Source organism: Numenius arquata, chromosome 9 (assembly GCF_964106895.1).
Source record: "Numenius arquata chromosome 9, bNumArq3.hap1.1, whole genome shotgun sequence".
Lineage (NCBI taxonomy): Eukaryota > Metazoa > Chordata > Aves > Charadriiformes > Scolopacidae > Numenius > Numenius arquata.
Genome location: NC_133584.1, coordinates 843863 through 864743, shown reverse-complemented (window position 1 = coordinate 864743; position 20881 = coordinate 843863). Strand labels below are relative to the sequence as shown.

At 40.0% G+C, this 20881-nt stretch overlaps 1 protein-coding gene across 1 annotated transcript; it reads right to left on the bottom strand.

Moving 5' to 3' along the window:
* Positions 1-653: 653 nt before the first annotated feature.
* MCCC1 (methylcrotonyl-CoA carboxylase subunit 1) lies at positions 654-20002 on the bottom strand. The gene is made up of 19 exons (XM_074153074.1): positions 19938-20002; positions 18694-18740; positions 17765-17904; positions 17225-17320; positions 16937-17058; positions 15900-16047; positions 14942-15063; positions 13642-13753; positions 13236-13317; positions 12309-12436; positions 10512-10695; positions 9911-10020; positions 9173-9389; positions 8018-8104; positions 7393-7442; positions 5501-5638; positions 4752-4859; positions 3656-3727; positions 654-2282 (listed from the first exon to the last, which is right to left on the bottom strand). The coding sequence occupies exons 1-19, from the start codon at positions 19994-19996 to the stop codon at positions 2163-2165; spliced, it is 2142 nt and encodes a 713-aa protein (XP_074009175.1). The 5' UTR covers positions 19997-20002; the 3' UTR covers positions 654-2162.
* Between the last annotated feature and the right edge of the window lie 879 nt (positions 20003-20881).

The following is a 20881-nucleotide window of genomic DNA, read 5'->3' as shown; positions in this document are numbered from 1 at the left end:
GCATCTCTAAGTTCAATTAATCGCCTCGCAGCAAAGCATTTCAAGTGTGCAACTTCTGACAATCATTTCTGCAAGAAACTTTATTCTGAAATAAAGAAAACCATTGCTATTTGAAAAATCAATCTCAGTGGGAACCTGTAGAGAAGAAAACCTAACAGCTGCTTTTCACAAGTGAGGGGAAATTAAAACTGGTAAAATTATTTGTCTCTCTTCATTCTTAAGGGAGACATTTTGTCGTCTTCCAAGGAACAGGTTCTCGTTCCACTGGCTGGAGCAGCGCAGACGTGGTGGACAGAGAACCTCACGCTGTGAGTTTTAATGTTTTTGCTACAGATTCAATGTAGCAAAGTAGGTCTGGAAACACAGAAATGTCAGGTAGAAAGGAAAAAAAAATGCGAAGCTGCAGTGTCTCTTCAGGACGGAGCTCATCATTTTCTATGCAGATCTAATTTTTAGATAAAACAAGTCACTAAACTTACCTGCAGTGAAACCCGTTACGACTTTGGATTGCTGCCCCCTAAACATCATCTTCAGGTTGTGGTCTGTCAGGTATGGGATGATGATACAAAACCAGATGCCTAAAATCCTCTAGTGCATAATAAACATAAGCAACCGAGGAAACAACGAAATGGAGAATAACGAAAACAAACATTCAAAGTTAAGCTTAGTTTTTATTTGGCAGTAAATAAAAACCACTGTGGTAATACTCTACAGGATGATCACTGGAGTGTAATTTTGTTAGGTGGCCGTTGGATCACAAGGAAAATTGAAGAGTATTACTGTGTGATAATTGAAGAGTATTACTTTTTATATACAAGCATCCCGAGCCAGTACTTTTTTACAAGTGTTGCCTGCATTGCAGGGCAGGCTGCACAGTTAGAATCAGATGCCAGAATCCCCTGTGACATTGGGTATCGATTCGGAGAGGAGATTTCAGGTAAGCAGAAGGATGCATTTGCACAGATGTAACTACAAGTCTGCGATCACTGCAGCGTCTGTGTGTGTCCCTTTCTGCAGCACAAACCATGCTATCAGTTTATATCAGTGTATCAAAGGTTCATATGACAAGCAGGGCTTCACCTTAACTAGAAGGTGAAAACATCTGCAAGTTTGCAACAATTAAAACGTATTATCCCTTCTCTTTTCCTGTTTTTCCAAGCTGTTTTTTAAAAAAGTTAAAATAAACGTATGGCAAAATGATCAGTATGCTGTCAGAGAAATATTTTCTTTGCATATCAAAAAACCCACCAATTTTCCCTTCTGCAACACTGCAGATACAAAAAAAATCTGACTATTATTCTTAGTCATATTTCAGGTTGTTACAAAGACTTTGGTACACTTCATTCCAGCCAATAAGTAATATATTAGAATGTGAACAATATGGGAAAAGCAATGAGGATTCTGAAGTCAGTGTTTTATTTTGGCACACTATTAAATACGCATATTATCTTTCTGTACTTCTGCCTTATGTTTAAAGATCAAATTATATTTTTGGAAAGCAGTTAGGTTCCAGCTTTGATTAATGTAGCAAACGCTAATATGCATTTTAAAAATGCTTTGTATCAGATATTCCAAAGTATATTAAGTAATTTTTGAAATGCAAATTTTCACTACTCATTGAGGTAAATACGAAAAAAGATGCACCAAAAATGCCAGAGAGGGATCCTGGGCTAAGGAATAAACCTGAACTCCCTCTTCAGGCAAAAACATAAGCCACAAACAGGAATTTTGTCAGAGAAATGAATTCATAAAACAATTGTCACCTTTCAGGTTCCCTTCCAACCAATGCTCTCCCGTCTTGGGGAAAGAAGGCAGCTGTGAATGACATGCAGGCAGAGGAGCCCTGGCTGGCTGTCACTCCCCACCAACCTCTCTCGGCCTTTAAGAGTTCCACATTTTTTCCAGTCTAATGCCTTTCCACAGGCAAACACAACCACTGAACAACAAGCACATAGGTCCACGAGTGATATATACGATTACAGTATAGTGATATCCAAATTTCAGTAAAGCCAGCATCGTTTACAGTCAAACTATGCAGGAGGCACAGAGGAAACAAATTCCCCAATCCGTTATACAAAACAGTTTGCTGAAAACATGAAGAAATCTTCTCCTTAGAGAAAATCAGCAAGGTAGAAAAAAATAAAATGCACCTTCCTTGAATTTTATTTGGACTCGGCCTCTTCATCCACGAATTCCACCAGTGGAGCGTGTCTGTTGGCCTGGGCACCTTCTTGGAAATGAACCTTTTTTATCACTCCTGCCTTTGGAGCCCTTATGGTGTGCTGCAGGGAAGGGAGCGATGGTCAGCACGGCCCCTTTCCCCCTCCCCAGCAACTGCTACTACTACTCTTTGGTGAAATTAGACCACACCACACTTAGTTACTTCCTCTGACACAGGTATATTTGCTTTAAAGCTCCTCTTAAAATGTTATCCTACTCCTTTTTCAAGTTTTGTTTTCTTATCAGTATTTATTTTGATACTGGGGCCAAAAATGTTGTAATATTTTGAAGTATGAAGAGCTGAATGTTATTTTACTTCACTAGTACTTTTACATATTATAATAAATACCCGGCAGAAATAATACAGTTTTAGTCCAAAATGTTAATCATAGAGATTTGTTCCATTAAGAGGAATCTGCAGATTTACTAAAAATATTTTTGTTTGCTGGCCAGGAGGAGTCTTTACTGAACAGATATTTGGCAAAATCTAGATGAAATACAAATACAGCTACCAGTATAAAAGAATAGCAAGTTTACATCCCAGTCCCCAAACTGGTCTACTTGTTACTGTACCAGGTTAGTTTTCCATTCACATTTTGTTTCTTGGCAATTTCCTACATAGGGTTAGTCTAGTACCAAAACATTTAATATCAGATATTAAATCCTCACATCTAAGCGAGGATTTCAATAATAATTCACTTTTTAAATTTCACAGTTTGTATTCCAATAGCTCTGCAAAAAAATGAGTGTAATTTATAAAAGGGCGTGATAAGGGAAAGGCAAATTTTCTCAACAATGTTAATTCTGCTACCACACACTGAAGTTTAAAATAAAAAATAGCCAAACCAAACCAGTTCGGGCTACAGAAACTATAGTTCAAGCAACCTGAGCCATGGTCAAGCAATGTTACAAGATATAATGGCCAAAATGCTGGTCTACTGAATGCCACGTGGACGATTACAAAGCATCTTTAGCGTACTCTTGGTAAAACTTTATGTAAATAATAATAAAAAGATTATAAACAACAAAAAAAAAAAATCCTGGATATATTTACAAAGTCACCATTAGCTAAATCTCTGCATGAAGTAACGCTTATGTCACAGTGAGCAAGAGACACACCTTGACAGCTTTTTGCTAAAAAACTGAAAGCAGGGAAGGGGAGAGGATTGCCAAAGCTACCCAAATGAATAACCCAATGAACACTAAAACATCTGCAAAACACCATGGGTTATATAATCATCATTTGTTAATAAATTAACAGCAAATATAATCCCCTGAAATCTAGTCAGACACAACACTTGTTTCACAGCATATGAAGTGAGTGACATCTGCAAGCTACACTCTGCACCATGCTTCAATAACGCAACCAAAAATGATTAAATTCTGACCAGCTTTTTATTTTCTCAGTAATTAAAACTTTTTATATGCCACTTACCTCCATTTTCATAGCTATCATAACCATTAGAGGGTCTCCAATCTGAACTTTATCCCCTGCTTTCACAAACACCTACAAATCAAGAGAAAATTGGGGGAAAAAAAGTCATGCATGCGCGTACCATTAAAAATTGTCAGCTGGATCTCGGCCAGCACAATCCACTGAGCGACTGTGGTTTTGCAGAACAGCCTTGTAATATCTTTATCATTGTGGCACTGGGTATCCGAGTTCTCCAGCTAATACTCGTGGGAAGCCAGAGACTATAGCAGAGGCTCAGTAAAGCTCAGAGGATGACCAGGAAGCCATTTATGTCTCAAAGAAGCAGCACTAGAGGAGACAAGGTATATTCTGCCCTTTCCGGGCTTAAAAGCTTCTATTTTGAGAGAGAAAATGAACAACCTCTTCCTGGAGCCAGTCCCTAAAGTCATTTTTAAAACGAAATCCAGGAAGAAGATTGCAGAAGCCACCTAGTTTTTCTACAATAACTCTGATTTAGCGTCAACTCAGCGTGTAAGAGATCCACGTGCAACGCACTCCACCCTCTGGAAGGGCTCACGCCTTTTCATTGCCAGCAGAATCCTTTAACTACTCAACTCTGCCAGAAATCTCTTTTCTACTGAAACTTCACCACTGCACAGAGAAATACCCAAGACTTGCTGAGCTAAAGAAAAAGGAACAAAACCAGGAACAGCGAAATGCACAGCTTAAAAAACCCAGCATTTCTGAATATTTCTTTTTTTTTGCAAGTGCATCCAGCATTTCATCACGAGATGAAATGGATCAAACAGCCTATGACACTTCAGGGAACTTTGAAAAGTAATGAAGACGAAGAGAAAATTATTTAAGCAGTAGGCTTAGTTAAATATTCAGCTCGTCCAGAGCTGTAGAAAAACAAGACTAGAAGCCTGAAAAACTCTTGGGTGGCCGCTGAAAACTCAGAATAAAAAGGGCTTTTTCTGACTGGGAGGAGTCACACAGCACTGACATTTCTGGCCCTGTTTCTTTCCTGGCAGTACAGAAGCAAACACCATTTCTGGAAGACTGGACTTGGATATATATTGGAGAATTCATTTCCTACCCGTATTACTCTAATTACCTTTTCAACGGTGCCTGTCATGGGTGCTACGGCACCGCTCTGCTCTCCCACCGAGCTCACCGCAGACAAGTACTTGGGTACAGGGAGGCCAATCTGAGCGCTCCCTTCCTACAGAAATAAAATCAATGACATATGAGTTAATAACATAAAAGAATACCATTAAGACACATGCTGACATACGGGGAAAGAACAGCTCTGGCTTTAGGCAACTCAGTCAACTCTTTAGGGTGCCAGACCACTGAGGCCAGGGCAGCAGAACCTAAATACCCTCATAGCCCAGCATACCCTGAAGCCCCCATGATTTCTTCTAGATCCCCCACCTCAGGCTCCACTCAGATACCACAGCTTGCTTTCTTGTCATTTAATATAAAAAATGAAATGCACTGAAATAAAAATACCAGTTACCAGCACTTTCAAACAATTGTCAGTCTGAAGGAATCGCTACTGCTCTGTGACAAACTCACATAATTGGCCATTTTAATATTTTGTGTTCCCTGCTCCCAAAGCATCATTTGCAACTCTGACTCACCCAATTGTATTTTATCTTTCTAAAAGTAATTTATTTTCTCACTCATTGACCATATGCAACTAACTTCTAACTACAGCTATAAATGCAGGAAGTATCAAACGTTATAGGCCAATGTAAGAGCTTAAATTATGATTCTCTTTCTCTTACAATTTATATTGCTCATTTACATGGATAGAACTCTGAAATTGTGTACTTGTGATAATAAAGAAAGGAACTTTACCGGAAAGAAGAGGTAAATGGTGTTGTCCAAAATGACCAATTTGGCCTTACACACTGTTCCATTCACTGAAGACCTCAAGTAAAGTGAATCACCTTCTTTGAGCATCTCCCCAGAAATCAGGAACATTTTATCTTGAATCTGAAAGTTAAATGCTTTTATAAGGACAAAGCCTAACCCTTCAGGAGCTATAAACCAATAGTGTTTGTAGTATAGACTCATAACCTGTGATTCTTCATAGATAATTCTGGAATTCAAAAAAAAAAAAAAAAAAGTCTTTTTAAATCTTATGCATGCTTATTTTTAGTTAACAGGCTGTATTTGTATCCAATGCGATCAGCTCAGAAGATTAGCTATTACCCTCTCCCGGGACAATTTTTTATCATAAACTATGTAATAGCCCTCAGCAAAATATAAAGGAATAGTATTTCTCAGGAAAACCAAAAGAAATCAGAATATTCAGAGTTTAGTGATGCTACTAGAATCCAGTATGTATAATTTGTCCTAGCATCCTGACTTCCTTCAAACTCAAAAATCCAGAGTATTCAGCTGATACGGTGAGATTCCACAGTGCTTTCCAAAAGACAGGTCACCTCCTCACTGTTGTAAGCTTATAATGCAAAAACTACAATGTATTCAGGAAACCTACACAGGAGCAGAGCAGAATGGAGACAGCATCAATTAGAGACCCAAACTGCAACAGAAGGACTAAATGGACCTGCTGGTCTTTCAGGATGTTACAAGTAGAGATAAAACATGTCCACATTCTCCTGGTTGCACATCCCCTCCCCAAATGGCCCCACTCCACGTACCTTCCAGCCTCGTGTTATTTTTTGCTGACATTACTTACATGAGATAAGGCTACAGTGTAAAAGCTCTCCTGCATTACATATGCAATCAATACACTCAAAATAGCCTGCCTATTATGTGAGGGATGTGGGTTATCTCAATATTCCTATCACCAGAAATAAGGGTTTGGGTTACCCAATACTTGGTTATACACATGAAAGCACAGTAATTTTCCTCACTGTTTTTCTAGCACACTCATCTCTGCACAGTCTGAGCTGTTCATAAATACCGACTTATTCTCATAATTCTCTGAATATTGGAAGCAGAAGACGCTGCCCTAGAGAGAGACTGCATTCTCGAGCCTGAAATCATTCTGGGTGCCGAATGTGAGAGCAAACCCCTTTAGCTCCAGGTAATGCAAGAAAGAACCCAACACTCAGCAAAACACAACCCCGTACGCCACACAATTAGAGATTATCACAAGCTCACACAAAAATAGCTATGTTTAAAGCATCTGGAGCTGTATCCTATAGGATCTCTATAGCGTGGACAGAAAAGCCAATTCAATCATTCAATTATTTAAGCAGAAGATTTACTCTTCTCCTCATTCCTCATCTCATTTGCTAATCACTTTCCAATTTCCATCTTCAAAATAAAAGAAGTTATCTTACAGAAAATGCTCTAGAAATCTTTTATTTATCCCACAGGAGATCCGTCTCATGCACAGAATAAATCAGGAGTCCTGTGAAAAAAAAGTCTTTTTAAATGCAGATTTAAACCTACCTTCCTATGGTTTAGAAAGACAAATTTCAGGAAGAGAAAAATAAATAATAAAAAATAAGATCTTTAAATACTGGAAAAACAAATGCTTTTCTTAGCCTTATTTTCAGAAGCATTTTAGTAGCTCTTCCGTGCCGATCCAGCATCTAGCAAAGATAATTTCAAGTCAAAATATTAGTCTACAACAACAGCTGCAAGCAAACCAAAAATAGAACCCTGTATCAGTAATTACCAAGCAACTTTAGTAAGTTAGTATCAAGAGAAGTCTACAAGAAACTGATTCTTCTTTTCTCTAATGTAATATCTGAAAAAAAGTGGACTTGTACCTGCATGTTGTATGACCCTTCTTGATTGTAACTGACAGCTACATCCACAACTGCTCAATAAAACAAAACATGTATATGTGAGTAGATTTAATTATAGGATCTAGAGAATCATGACATATAAACAATATTTAGTCTATCTTGATAAAAAAAAAACCACCTATCAATACTAAGAAAAGAGTAAAGTATGTTCAGATGAGCTGAGTACACATTGCAGATTTCATACTGAATTCTAGACAATTTGTTTTTCAAAGATGAGCACCTCCTATTACGCTCTGAAATCTATGTTTTCTGGACAGAAAACAGATTTTTGATGGGAAGAAGTGCTGAGCACTTTCACACCAAAGTGAAGTAAAAAAAAAAAGTCAATGGCACTCAGCTTTTTTAGAAATCTCACCCTTACTCATTTAAATGATGAGCATTAGTAGTGTCATTTGAATTGGGTTTATATCTCCTCGAGATCTAACAGTATAGACTAATCATGTAATTCTGTGAATTCCCAGCTTAAATTGCATTAAACTCATACTGCTTCTGTTTGCTGTTTCTTAGCCTGAGTTTTCAAGCACCAGTTGAAATAACTTTATCCACAAAGTATCCTCTCCCTCCACAGACTTTTTTGTTAACTTACCGTTTTCCCCATCCAGCAGAGACAGTTTTCTGGTGTAACATATATTTATTCTTCTACCAGTGCTGGATGCAAATGGTGAGAATTTATCTAAACCACAAAATATACAGATACGTTACTTCCATTCTACTTTAGCAAAACACAATACTTAGAACTTACACCATAAAATCAATGTCCTACTATTACTGCCATCCTACTTATATATTTATACTGCACAGAAAAGATTGGGGAACCACTCAAGCTTCACCACTGAATAAATTGAGTCTGTGTGGAACCTACAGAAAACTCAACGCTGACAGCACTGACTAAAGATATTGACTATTCTCCACAAACACGTCCTTGACCAGGACAAGAAAGCGTGGGAATTCAACTGCACCCCAGCAGATACAGATGAACCTTTAGGTGAAGGCTCCAAGTGTAAGAGTAGTCAAACAAGGCAGCAAATTGCCTGGGAAGACAGAAGGGTTTCTATGACTTGGTGTTTTTGAGAGTGGATCAGATGAACTAATCAGGCAATATCTGATAGCTGTACATCATCTCTTGAAGAAGGGAAGAGTGTATGGGAATCTTTCCAATCCCACTCCACCACATTTCCAGTATAAAGTGGAGGCAGAAAGAAAATTAACAGAGTTGTTGGCAGCTTATATAGGATTTATAAGCAATTTTTGTTAAGAGCAATCACATGCCCCTCTGGTGCCGCCATTAGCAGTGTCAGAACTCAAGAACGTGCAGCTCCCGCAGTCCTGTTCATTCCATTGAACCCCATTGCCTCTCCCAGTCCTAGCAGAGACAACTTTATCTCCAAAGACCTTGGGCCAACGGTAGGAATAAGAGTGACAGACACTGTTTACGCTTCTAAGGAGCAAAGAGTACACAGCGACACCAAGTATGAATCCCAAGGTCTTTCAGATAGTGCCTGGCTGCAGCGCTGTGGGAAGGAGTCTGTACATTACAGTGGTGGTATGTTCAATATCTGTCCCTTAACAAAAGTTATGGTCTGCTCTGCCTGTAAATATCTGACAAATGCCAGAATGCAGAACCCTGAGCAGGCACAAAGTCAGGTAAAAGCAGCACGCAAATTAAGTAACTGCACGTGAGCTCACAGCACTGTCTCCTCCTGTCACAAGTAGAATAAAACAAAAGAAGAATGGTCCTTACCATCTGACTGCTCTCGAAAAGCATCTGTTAGCATTTTCTCTTTCAGGATGAGTCCCAGAGCTGCCTGACACATAACTTCGTGTGGGGTCGCCTTTTTGGTTGGAAATAGTTCATCATGGTGTTGAGGAATGAAATTAGTGTGCACGTTTCCAGCCTCAAACTGCGGGTGTCCTGACAGGCTCAGTAAGAAATCAATATTAGTGCTTAATCCGACAATCTGTAAAGAGAAAGAAGCATATCGCCAAATGGAAATGAAGCTACAAATAAATACACAGCTTTCTGCTTAGGCATAGAACCGACAGCATTAAAAATTCTCTGTATTTCTTTACCACATTTATAGTCTAAAAAATTGTTTTTATAAATTACAAGCAAACATGGTCTGACAGAAATTTCACCTACAAATTCCATTTAGTTTGAGAAAGCTCACACTACAATGGAAAATGTTGTTGTTTCACCTTACTCTTCTACAAAGTCCCAGCTGCATCATCCAACTGAAGATGTTGCAAACTTAAGAAAAAGCTCTGTGTAAAACTGGACTTACACTTACTTCTGCTCACTCCTCCAACAAGAACAGTTTGCAAATTAAGAACAAATACGGCTTCTGCAAAGAAATACTAGATCTGGAATAGCAGTGGCAAAGCAGGCTCCCTCTTAGAAACCACTTTTGTTTTAGTGCAGTATTTTATCCATATTTTGTTAGCTCAAGATGTGAAATCACACTGGGTGCCTTTTACTTACATTATATTGATGCAAACTGTATCGCAGCTTTCTCAGCGCTGCTTGACGATCCTCAGCCCAAACAACGAGCTTTGCAATCATTGGATCATAATGAACAGAAACTTCATCACCTAAAAAACATTAAAAAATGCTGTAACACTAACCCAAGTACTTTCTGCAAGCTGGTAATGCAGTAGTGCACACCATATGGCATTAAAAACTCTGACACAACTGATAGCCACGTTCTGTGTCCTTAAAGAACATTAACCTTTAACGATGTGACCTGGCGTTTCAATTCCACAGACAACTCCAGAACAGACTTTTGCAGAGGTAACATTACTCAGATTCAGTTTTCTTTGTTGCAACCAGAATGCAGGATTGAGAAATTGTGACGAGAATGTAATCAGCATGATTCAATGGACAATCATTTGGACAGGGGTAAATAAAATATTCAGTAATTTACCAGAAGGACACAGACAATCACAAGGAAGAGTAATTCTGTAGAGATTTCTTTATAACAACACCCTGTCACACAAACTTATTTAGGCCAACTAGGGAAATGCTTACAAAGAAAAGCTTTGATGCTCCATATTTCTGATTATACCACTGCCTTCAGTTTTACCTTGTCTGACTCCAGTTTCTATCCTGGTGAAACGATCAGGTGGTGGGGTGGACAAGTGCAACAATGGCCCAGCCCCTGGCATAAAGTTATTATTGGGGTCTTCAGCGTATATTCTAGCTTCAAACGCGTGGCCACGGAGCAGAATCTCTTCCTGCCTTAGGGGAATCTTCTCTCCTGCTGCAACCTGAAAACATTAGGTTTTTTTCTTTAATGTGGGATCAATATTCTGGAGTGCCAATGCATGAAATATTAAATATCTTTCTTCTAAATGTGAACAACTAGAAAGCACATTAAAAAAAAGCACAAGGAGAAAGAACTGGTAGGTCATAAAAGGCTAATACTGAAGTTATTCCTTCCCTTTCTTTCCTCTGGGAGTCACCAGTCAAAGGATTTTGAATTATTGTTGTGTAAGTGGACCTCTTAATATTTCACACTGTTAAAACATAATGGAAATTCTTTTTTCTACTGGTTACATCAAAATAATTAAACGTTTAAGTGAGTCTTGTGAACTGAGAGGATTTTCTAAGAGAAAAATTGCTGCAAAAGCAGCTGATGAAATGGGTTACTGGCAGCCAGCACTACAGCCATATGCTATTGACCTTACACTTAGGGGAATGTTTCTCTAAGGGATTTCTAACAATTTAAGAACCTTTAATGGGGAAGGAAACATCATTTTATTACTCAAAGGAATTCACATTACAAATGCAGGAATGCCAACACACACCAACACCACACCAGTTTGAGACTAAAAACCAGGGCTTTTATGGACAAAACACCACCAAGCAGCCTGCTGCAGTGAAACACGGAGACCCTTTCCCAGGAAGCTACACAATTTCCATCTACATGGGAAAACGCAAGTTCCTATGAAAAAATTTGTAGCAACATTTCACCTTCTTTTGAAGCATTAGGGGTTTTCCATACTCTGCCTTCTGCCACCACGGATTTCAGCAGAGAGAGGAGAACCTGACTTAGCCGTCACAGGCAGAGTAGCACTATCCAGATTTATAATACAATCCCTCCAAGAACTGACAGCCCTTTTCTGTCTATGGGCTCATGAAACCACACGCCAACACCACTGAACCTTACCTCCTCTTCTTTCTTCCAGTGGTGTTTGATCCCCGCTCCAACTCAGCACTCAATGCACAATTTCCATTCCCAGACCAGGAGGCCAAAAGCTCCTCCTTTTTGCATCAGCGTTTGCCATTTTAGTTTTCTTTCTGGTTACACTAAACACGCCCCACTATATCTACTTACCCTGCACGTCTCCTGCTGTCCTCCCTTTTCGATTAATCTAACCAGAATTGGTTTTCATTTCCAGTTCCTTAAGGTCCAAAACTTCCTGTTATCATTCGGACACATGAGTAATCTTTCTGCAAATTGGGTGTGTGAGGAAACAGCCTGTTTCCAGTCCACACAACTACACATTTATTTCAGAATATGACTATACTGCTGTAACACCAGACACATGGTTTTTTGAAGAGTTTTCCTCCTACAGCCTGATCCAAGAATGATTTTTGGGCCAGAGATACACTTGAACTAGAGTTTTAAAAAAATTTCAGCACGGCAAGGGAAAGATCAGGACCCCACTCCTCCCACTTTCTAAATTCTCTATAACGTCTCTAAATACACTTCGAAATATGGGGTTTTTTCTCTATACAACTGGAAGACGACTTAGTTGGAACTCAGAGTATCTATACACAATGCTCCATGACCAAATACAGTATCACACAGACAATATCAAAGAGCGCGATTCACCGGACAAGAGGAACTCTACGTGTAAAATCCATTAACACTCACCCTAAGCTGCCACTCCACCAAGTCTGTCCCAGTGATCATCTCTGTAACTGGATGCTCTACTTGCAGCCTGGTATTCATCTCCATGAAGTAAAAATTGTGTTGGGAGTCCATAATAAATTCCACTGTTCCTGAGATGTTTAATAAAAGGGCACTTCACCAAAACAAGACTTTTTCAGAAGGGATGCCTAAGACACTTGATATATGGCAGGACAAGACTATTATTTCTACACCAGATACACTGAATTTCATTACATTCTACACAAATTATCTTAAAGGGTCACACAACTGAGGTCTGAAAACAGAAGGGTTGTGTCTTTGCACATTTACATATCCTGCACTGTTCAGCAGCTGATCTCCTCTACAGTAAGAGCTGCATTTTCTTACAGCTGTAAAAAGCACATCAAGACTCTTTAAAGTACCACGTATACACATACGGCGTGTAATTATTTTTTAAAAACAATTATCCAAAGCAAGCAGTGAGAAAAATCACAAATAATTTTAGCAGGTTATTTTTCATCTGGGAAATAATGTGGATGTTATAGACAGGGAGCTGCAGGTTTTCTTTTTTTAAAGGCTTTACTGTTTGAATATAAAAAGTATTATCCTTTGTATGCTGAAAGAGAAATTATTTTTCCCTTGCTCTGCTCAAAACTACTAACATTCATAACGCTCACTCCAACCACAGCCTAGCTGACTGAATTATCTGCTCTGAAATTGTTTCTTTCTGCTCTTCAGCTGCCACTGGTCATGAGCTCAGAAGGTACGCTAGTTTACATTTGTAATTACATCAGAATTAACTATGTGGTTACTCGCTTAAACCTCATAAGAATTGGGGGATTTTTGTCATAATCTAAATCAATCAGATGCCATTTGCCTTGAGGCTTAATTGAGTGTACCTCTGGAGTGGCCATACCTCCCCAGACTTACCTGCTCCCACGTAATTCACTGCTTTGGCTGCTTTCACAGCAGCTTCTCCCAGTCTCTTCCGAACATCAGGATTAATTCCTGGCTGTAAATAATAACAATACAAAAGATTATAAATTATTGTGAATTTTGTCGATATTAAACTACTTGGCATGAATATTTTGTGATATTTAGCAACTGTAGTGAAATCCTTATCAATGTTATACTTTAAATCTACATATTTTCCCTGAGAATAATTTTCTAAAGAAAGTCATTTTTTCAATTAGAACACCTTCTGCAGCAGAATTAAAACAGGTACTGAGAATTACAAATAAACTACTACCCACTAAATAAATTCAATGGGAGTTACCAATTACTTTAAAAGTGTCAGTTCACACCAAAAAAAATATTGTAAGAACTTTCTACTCACCCCTGGTGCCTCTTCAATGATCTTCTGATGCCTTCTCTGCACGCTGCAGTCTCTTTCAAACAGATAGACGGCGTTGCCATGCTGGTCACCGAATACTTGGACTTCAACGTGCCTGTTCCACAATAAAAACTGTTTCAACGTATTTCAGTAAAGCCCCAATCCTGCCACTGACTGCACCCAAACAGACTGTGAACTTGCACGCACTCCTGCACGCTTCAGGAGGAATTCTTATGGGTCTGAGTGTCTGCCCTCTAATAGCCAAAAATGTAGAAATAAGGCTGCGATTATGCAGGATTTCAACTGTTTTAAGACTTCTTCAATTTCCTAAATGAAACAGGATTCTAAATGCCAGCTACTGCAGTGAAACTTCACAGGCCAAAGGATAAACAAGATGCGTATCTAAAGGCTGCTACCTCTTTATTAGTTGCTTTATTAAATAGAAGTAAAACCACTTCACTATTATTTGATAATGATGATTTCCCTCATAACGTACTGCGTAGCAATTCACAAGAGGCAGCAGCCCTGGCTCAGGAATAACATTTTTTATTTCAACACACCATTTTACAGGATAACTACTATTAAGTGGTAGAACTTCGCTCTATGTATAAAGCTAACAAAAATCCACCACCATTCTGATAATCTGCCAATGCCGGCAAAAGAAATTCCCCAGGAATTCAGGAATTTGATCAGCTTTACCTCACACCCATTGGACAGCATCAGCAGGCCCTCAGCTTCTTTAGAATAAATGCTGTCTTTATAGTGATGCTTCAAGAAAACCAGATGTAAAGTACACGAGTATCACATACACCTCTATGAGAAGCTCTTTATAAAAAATAAATTAGCTCAGTTTCACAGGTCAGGCATGAGCTACAGACTATCACTTCTGTTTTAAATATCAAAACAGAGAAAGATTAGATGAGGAGTTTAGGACACTTGAGGGCAGCAGAAACACCACGACAGCTTGACTCAGGTCTGTAGTTTAAGTATTCTACAGTGATTTTTTTTTTTTCTAGATGTAAATCGAGTTTAGAAAGTTCGCTCAAGGAGGAATATTGATGTCATTAAATGTCACTGCCCTGTCTCCCAAACAGCAGTATTTCAATTCTTATCATTCAAAACAAAGTCTTTACAAGAAATTCAATACATTATAAACAATATTGACTAAATTAACACCTGCCACAGTGCAACTAAAGCATGAGACCAATTTTCATCCTACTACTAAAACAATTATGTTTATTTAACAGTAGAATAAACATTACTGTGTTTATATTAAAAAAAAAAAAGATAATCTATTTCTCACCTTGGATTATCTACAAATTTCTCAATCAGCATTGCATCATCATTGAAAGACTTCTTTGCCTCTCTCCGAGCTGATTCCAGCTGGTCCAGAAACTCCTTCTCCGAGTGAGCAATTCTCATGCCCTAAAATACAGAAAAAGCACATATGTCTAAAAATACAGTACACAATCAAAATCATTGTTGCACACAAACAGCAAGAAATGAGCTTAACGATAACACTTTTCCTTTCTTTCTTAAACTTTAGCAGAATTGTGTATCAGTTTCCAGTAAGATAATCCTACTAAGTCCCACTGAAAGTGCCATAAGAAGTGCAAAAAAAATAGATATTATCATTCCATTGATACAGATGATTACAAAATTCAATTTTATTCTTAAATATCAATAGAAATTTTCCAAGGTTGGCAGAGAAAAACTGATTTTGTTACAAAACAAACGCATCTATTTTGGAAATAATTAGAATTCTCTGTCATGTCACTTTTATAGAAACTTATTTCAGAGTAAAATCAGATTTAGACAGAGAATTCACCATATGCTAAAAAGTGCCTAGACACCAAAGATTTAAATGGTATTTCGAATTTCACTTCTTATGCAACGTTTAAAAATGTTAGCAAAAAAAAAAAACAAACACAGAAGTTATCACAAAGTAACAACTTAAAGTCATCTAATTTCACACAAACAAATCCATAGGACAACTTTTCTGCTTATGTGAATTACTGGAGATCCATTGAAATAAACCAAATTCTTCCAATTTATACCAGCTACATATCCTGTCCCTGACTGCACAACAATGGAAATGAGACATTAATAACAAGGAAATGGGCATTAATAAAAAATTTACCAAAAGTAGTTTTCTGTTTTATTTGTTTTCAAATATTTTTTTTTTTTTTTTAGAATATTCAGTTACAGAAACCAAGACATGACAATTTTACACCAAGTGGTACACAGATTAGCTCCTTTACCTTTCCTCCACCTCCGCGAACAGCTTTAATCATTACTGGATATCCTATTCTCTTGGCATGTTCCTTTAAACACTCGTCTGACTGATCTTCTCCATGATAACCTTCAACAACAGGAACGCCAGCAGCAGACATTATAGCTTTGGAAGTGCTTTGACAGAACAGTTTTATGTTTAGAATGATAATAATATCTTTTTTTCTTACTTTAAGCTCCACACCTGTATCAGTTCCCAATCTTATTTCTCCTCACAAAAGTAGTTCCACATAAAAGCAGTCAGTTACAGGTTTACTTTTCTTTCCCATCTTTTGACCCACATTACAGAGGCCAAAACCTAACATTTTCAAATTAACCACTGTATCCTGCCAAGACTATATTTAAAGTTGTACAAAGGCAAAACTCTTTCCATGATACAGGCTGGATTCACACCACTCATAAAACTCGAGCGTAACAACTGTAATTTCAAACATGCTTGCAAAACTAGTTAAATTACAGAGGTAATTTACTCTCACATTAGGAAGCGATAAAAAACTAGTTCTCTGAAATTAGTATTACAGAGTTCATGTGTTGGTAATAACCTTATTTCCATATTCTTGATTTGTGCTTCACACTCTGGAAACATTTCTTTGATCTAAGTAACTAAGAGTAAGATCTTCTGCGATGAAGGAAACATCACCCCATTTTACACGAGCCCCAACAACCACTGATGGGGCGGTGTTTCTTCTCCACCGCTCTTTTGACCGGTCTGCCTGCTGAACCCTCGCCTACGTAACACCATAACACCCCAATTCTGGAAAACCAGAATCAGGTAGGTATTTAATTATTAAAACCCTAATAACTGAACAATCCTGATTGCTTCTATGCCTATAGGAACCCCACATCTATAAACTTGGAGCTTATTCCTCTGAAGAAAGCCATAAAAATAAAAGACAATGAAACCTGACGGAATAAAATAATTATGGAGCAACTGGTCATTTGTTAACAAAATTAGCTTTGCCAAACTGTAAATTGCACAAGCAAGTAACAAATTAGAAACAGATACCTCTTAATACCCATATCTCTGATAGCAGATGAAGGCGGACCTATGAAGATGACTCCCTCTTGCTTGCACAACTCTGCAAACTCTGTGTTTTCTGAGAGGAAACCATAACCTGGATGAATGGCCTAAAACAGAATAACGTTACCAGCCTATTTTTGTATCGGTTTAGCTTAGAAAACCCTGAAACTTCAATAGAGTGCTAGGGAAACACAAGACGTAAACATCATCAATAAAAACGAAGAACTCGAGAACATGGGAGCAGCGGAAGATTTTAGGTTGTGATCTACTGACCTGTGCTGCTGAGACCTTGGCCACCTGCAGAATTTTCTCCATGGCCAGGTAGCTCTGCTGCGAGGGCGCTGGACCGATGCAGTACGCTTCATCTGCCTGGGACAGAAAAAAAAAATATATATGACAGACTGTTTATCAGATAATAAAAAGCAAATTTAACGGAATTTCTGAGCTAACTCTATGGTTCATCAGGCTGCTAGCATGCAAGAGGTTAAATCACTGCCTCTCTTCGTGGAGAGACTCAACTGGGCAAAACAAATTCTTTCTTCCCAAAATAAGAGTCCATTCTCTAACCCCCAGAGGCCACTCTTTAGTTTGAGTGCCAGACCTTAATGCACTTGCTGTCAAGTTGTCAGGTGCTGAGGCAGAGATGAGGCAAACTTTTCATTGATTCAAGGAAAACTTGGAAGTAACTCTACAGCAGTGAAAATCAACTGCGTTAGCACACACATCTACTTTCACGTTGAACTTACTAACAAAAAATACTGTTAAAAATACTGTAAATCAACGTCAATCATGAACTTAATGACAATACTTCACCATTGCTACATGCATGGAATTTCTGTCTGCTTCACTATAAACCGCTACAGACTTCACACCCATTTTCTTGGCTGTTCGCATCACTCTGCACGCGATTTCTCCTCGGTTTGCGATAAGGATCTTCCCTATGCTGTGACCTCCTGTTTAAAAGGATGACGCACAGTAAGCAATTTTTAAAAAGAAATATATCCTTAAAAACATTCCTGGAAATCAAGCTATTTTAAAATTCAGATTTCTTTTTCACCATTTATAGTGTTTACGCATTTCTTCCAATAATGAAAAAACATATGCTTCACCCAAAAACATTTCTACACTAGTCTTGGAATTTTTTCCTTAGAGTCCTTATGTTTAAGTCTTTTTTTCTTTTTAGAACACAAGAACACAAGAAATCTATTCTAACCCTAAGACAACACTTAAACGTAGAAGTTGATGCTTATACTTTTAGTGTCTCACAGGCAGAGCTAAACAGCTTAAAACTATCTATAAAATGAAAATAGCTCTCTGAATTCTAAAACATATTTTTAGAGAATGTGACAACAGGGTCAGTTTAAATCATCTTGCTAAGTATTTCTAACTTCCTTTCATATATTGTTTAAATACCATTATGCCTAAAAACCAGTTCTCACAGACTCTGCAACGTTTGTATCTGAAAAGGACTCAGAAGAAAACATCACAAAAATAAATAGTTTTCATGAAGTTGAGTATACCTAAATATGACAGATAAAATTATTCAAAATGCTGTTTACACATTAAAGATTCTTTCTGTTAGGTCAGCTGCAGACTACTGTTTTCAAAAGCTATACAAATATTGAATATTTATTTAGAAAACCCTACAGTTTTTCAGCAACTAATGGTCTAAAACTAATTGTAAAGCAACCCACATTACACAAGCGATTGACCCCAGTAGCTAAAGAAGTTAAATTTCATACCTATTGTCGAGGCCCATCTCACAAATCTCTGTACTTGGTTCCATTGCCTGCACAATTATAAGCACACAGAAGCGTCACAAAAATACACGAAGATATGGCAGCTGAGGTACTTTTATCTTCAAGGTGGGAGAAGGGCAGCACTGACACAGCTCTGGAGCTTTTGGTATTTACTAACTATTTATTAACTATTTACACAGAAGGTGTTCAAGCACAACAAACTTCACCAGATCTCTCCTGAAGTGTTTTCCTTTAGATACAACATAAATTATCCCCTCGCTTTTTTAGCGGCATTCCAACTGAAACAGTCAACATATTATTTCTAAAAAACAAAACTCTCTTGCTGGACAGAACAGCAACACCTGGCATTTATGACAGAGAAGGCAACTTGGCATATTCCGGAAAGAAGTCACGAACAATCACAAAACAAAAAAAAGCTTAAAAAAAAGGAAATAGGAGTTGTTTATATAGACAAAGCGTGCAAGAGAGAGTAACGTGTAAGACAGCGAGTGAGAAGAGCTATGAAGAATTTTGGAAACATGTTAAACCTCAAACTGATAAAAAGTACTCCAGAAATCAGGTGGAGAAGGGTTAAGTGACTGGAAGAAACTGTGAAAGCAAACTCATGGAACAGTTTTAATTAGCGCATAAATCAACTTCGGAATCCTGGATCAAGCCCAGCGACTCCTGCGGGACGCGGGGCAGAAGCCAGGCCCCACAGGACCAGCAGCTCGGCCCCAGGCACGGAGGGAAAACGAGTGAATTTCCTGAAGTTCTACCAAGCGGCTGCCCCGGTCACCGGCTCCCGCCGGCACAGGACCCCGAGGGTCCAGCACAGCTTCCCGGAATCTGCACCAATTCCTAAAACTACACTTGAAGCTCTGGGTGGGTTTTTTGCCTTTTTTTTTTTTTTTTTTTTCTCCACAGAGGAGCCCGGGGTACCTGTATCCCCCCCACCCCCAGCTCCTCCCGAGGCGCCGAGCCCCTTCCTGCCGCCTCCCCCGGGGCAGCCGGGCTCCAGGCGCGGCTTTGGGCAGCCTCTCCCCGCGCCAGGCCCGGCAGCCGCCGCCGCCGCTGCTACCGGAGCCCTCCCGGCCAGCCCCCGCTAACGGGCCGCCGCGGCTCGCACCGCGCCAGCGGCGGGGAGGAGCCTGTCGGCCGCCCCCCGGGAAAAGCCCGGAGGCTGCGCCCGCCGTCCCCGCGGGGCCCGGCGCGCCCCGTACCGCCGTCCCCGCTACCGCGCTCACCGCCGCCGCAGCGCCCAGAGGCACCAGCCACCCCGCTCAGCCGCCAGCACCAGCGCCATGTTGGCGAGCGCGGGGGCCGGCGGGAGGGAGGTGTGCGCCGCAGCGCGGCCGGCAGTGGCTGCCGCGGCGGGGGCGTGCTGAGGCGGGCGGGGAGCGGGGAGGAGCCCGCGGGCGGGGAGCGGGGAGGCAGAACGCCGAGAGACGAGACGGAGAGGAGCCGGCGGGCGGGGAGGGAAAGAAAGGCCTGAGGGGGACGAGGCGGGGAGGAAGAGCCATGAGGGAAAAGGAGAGACACCCTGAGGGTGGGAGAAGGAGAGACAGCCGGGAGAAGACGTCAGGGGTCGTGTGACACCGAGAAACTGGGCAATAAAACGGCAGATCGAATAAAATCCCAGTAAATGTGAGGTGGCGCACCCTGCAGAAGGGCTCCTGGCTACGTTTGTGGAAGCCCGGGCTCGGAGCCAACTGAGCAGAGACGCCAGACATGAGGGCACGGGGATCCCCAGTGTCCTGGTCTGAGCCACACAGGACTAATTTGTCTTCTGATGCTTGGTAAAAGTGCATTTTTAGAAGACTAGTGGCTGAATTGATGAAAATATTTATTTTCTTGCCAGCTCTGGGATGTGGAGTTCAAGGTCTCGGTGTTTTCGAGCTCCCCACTGCAGGGATGAGGAGGAGCGAGACCTGGGCACTTGACCCAAGCTGCCAACAGGGTTATTTCATACCATGAACATCACATCCAATATAAATTAGGAAGTTTGATGAGTTCTCCCTCTCTCTTCCTTGATGGCTGCCACCCAGAGAACTCCTTGCCCCCGTGCCGGAGCCCTGAGCCCTTCCCTCCCTCCTGAAGGCGCAGCGCTCGCAGGGTCCCACACTGGCCATCCCTGCTGGGGGTGCACGGCTTCCTGGGATGGAATGGGCTGGGGACAGTCCTTGGGTGT

Excerpts from the sequence above, each read along its gene's own strand:
- MCCC1 (XM_074153074.1), bottom strand. The coding sequence starts at position 19,996 with ATGGCGCTGGTGCTGGCGGCTGAGCGGGGTGGCTGGTGCCTCTGGGCG. Across the intron at positions 13,754-14,941 it reads AAATTTGTAGATAATCCAAG|GCACGTTGAAGTCCAAGTAT; the intron begins GTGAGAAATAGA and ends ATTGTGGAACAG. Across the intron at positions 9,390-9,910 it reads ACAGTTTGCATCAATATAAT|ATTGTCGGATTAAGCACTAA; the intron begins GTAAGTAAAAGG and ends TTCTCTTTACAG.